Genomic DNA, 1,131 nt, shown 5'->3' with positions numbered 1-1,131 from the left:
AAGGCCACACCTCCGGGCAGCACCCTGCCCTTTGACCCGCCCCCCTCCACCCCCACTGCAGGCCCTGACAGCGGGGCTCCAGGGCAGAGGGCAGTGGCACAGGAGGTCAGGACAAGAGCCACGCTCCCTGCCACATGAGCTCCGCAGGCAGGCAGGGAGTGTGTGTCCCCTGCTGGCGCGGGGCCTGGCTCATTGTAGGTATTCAGTAACATGTTTTGCATACAGTGACATGCACAGATCACATACGTGTACAGGTTTTTCTTAAATATATTTTTATTGATTTCAGAGAGGAAGGAAGAGGGAGGTAGAAACATCAGTGATGAGAGAGAATCGTGGATCAGCTGCCTCCTGCACGCCCCCTACCATGGGGATTGAGCCCACAACCTGGGCACATGCCCTTGATCGGGATCGAACCTGGGAGACTTCAGGCCGCAGGCTCTATCCACTGGGATACAGCTTGAGCTTTGACACATGTGAACACCCGTGTAGTATGGCCGCCACTCAGAGTCCCCTGGTGCCTCTTACTGTCAACTCCCACCTCCCAGGGGCAGCCATGATCCTGACCTCTATCATCACGGGTCAGTGAGGCCGGTTCTTGGGTTTCACATAAATGAAATTGTTCAGTGTGTACTCCTCCTCCTGACTTCTTTTGCTCAGATACTCCACGTAGGTGTGGGGTAAATAGCAGTCGTAACAGGCTAGGGGTGTCGGGGTGACAGGGGACACAGAGGCAGGTATTGCCGGAGCCAGGAACCAGCCAGGGACCCCTGTCTAGGGGTGGAAACTGATGAGATGCTGACAGGACCTCGGAAGGAGGGAGGGGCCCCAGGCAGAGGATAAGCGCAGCCCAGACACCAGAGCTGGAATAGGGGAGGGTCTGAGCCTTAGCCAGAGGGGCTTCTCACTCCTTCCAGACCTTGCCCCATTCAACATTCGCCCTTCTGCTTTGGGAGAACTTCCCGGAAGAAGCAAGCGGAGGAAAACCCAGCCAGGCTGATGGATAGGCCGAGCGGGGCTCCCCCACCCCCACCCCACCCCTGCTGCCCCTCAAACAGATCCCCTGAAGGAACATCCGCTGTGGAGGAGGAAGCCCAGCCAGCCCCCCTCGCCACATGCTCGGAGCTGGCACGC

General features: G+C 58.4%; 1 protein-coding gene across 1 annotated transcript in view; it reads right to left on the bottom strand.

The window, feature by feature from the left end:
- Positions 1-579: 579 nt before the first annotated feature.
- PPP1R32 (protein phosphatase 1 regulatory subunit 32) overlaps positions 580-1,131 on the bottom strand; it is a 17,262-nt gene continuing 16,710 nt past the window's right edge. The window contains exon 11 of the mRNA XM_015569808.1: positions 580-698. Within this exon, the coding sequence (XP_015425294.1) occupies positions 580-698 (119 nt within the window). The remainder of the gene's footprint in view (positions 699-1,131) is intronic.

This window comes from Myotis davidii, unplaced genomic scaffold (assembly GCF_000327345.1).
Source record: "Myotis davidii unplaced genomic scaffold, ASM32734v1 scaffold826, whole genome shotgun sequence".
In the NCBI taxonomy this organism is placed as follows: Eukaryota; Metazoa; Chordata; class Mammalia; order Chiroptera; family Vespertilionidae; genus Myotis; species Myotis davidii.
The sequence above is the reverse complement of the archived record's forward strand: the minus strand, read 5'-3'. Positions and strand labels throughout refer to the sequence as shown.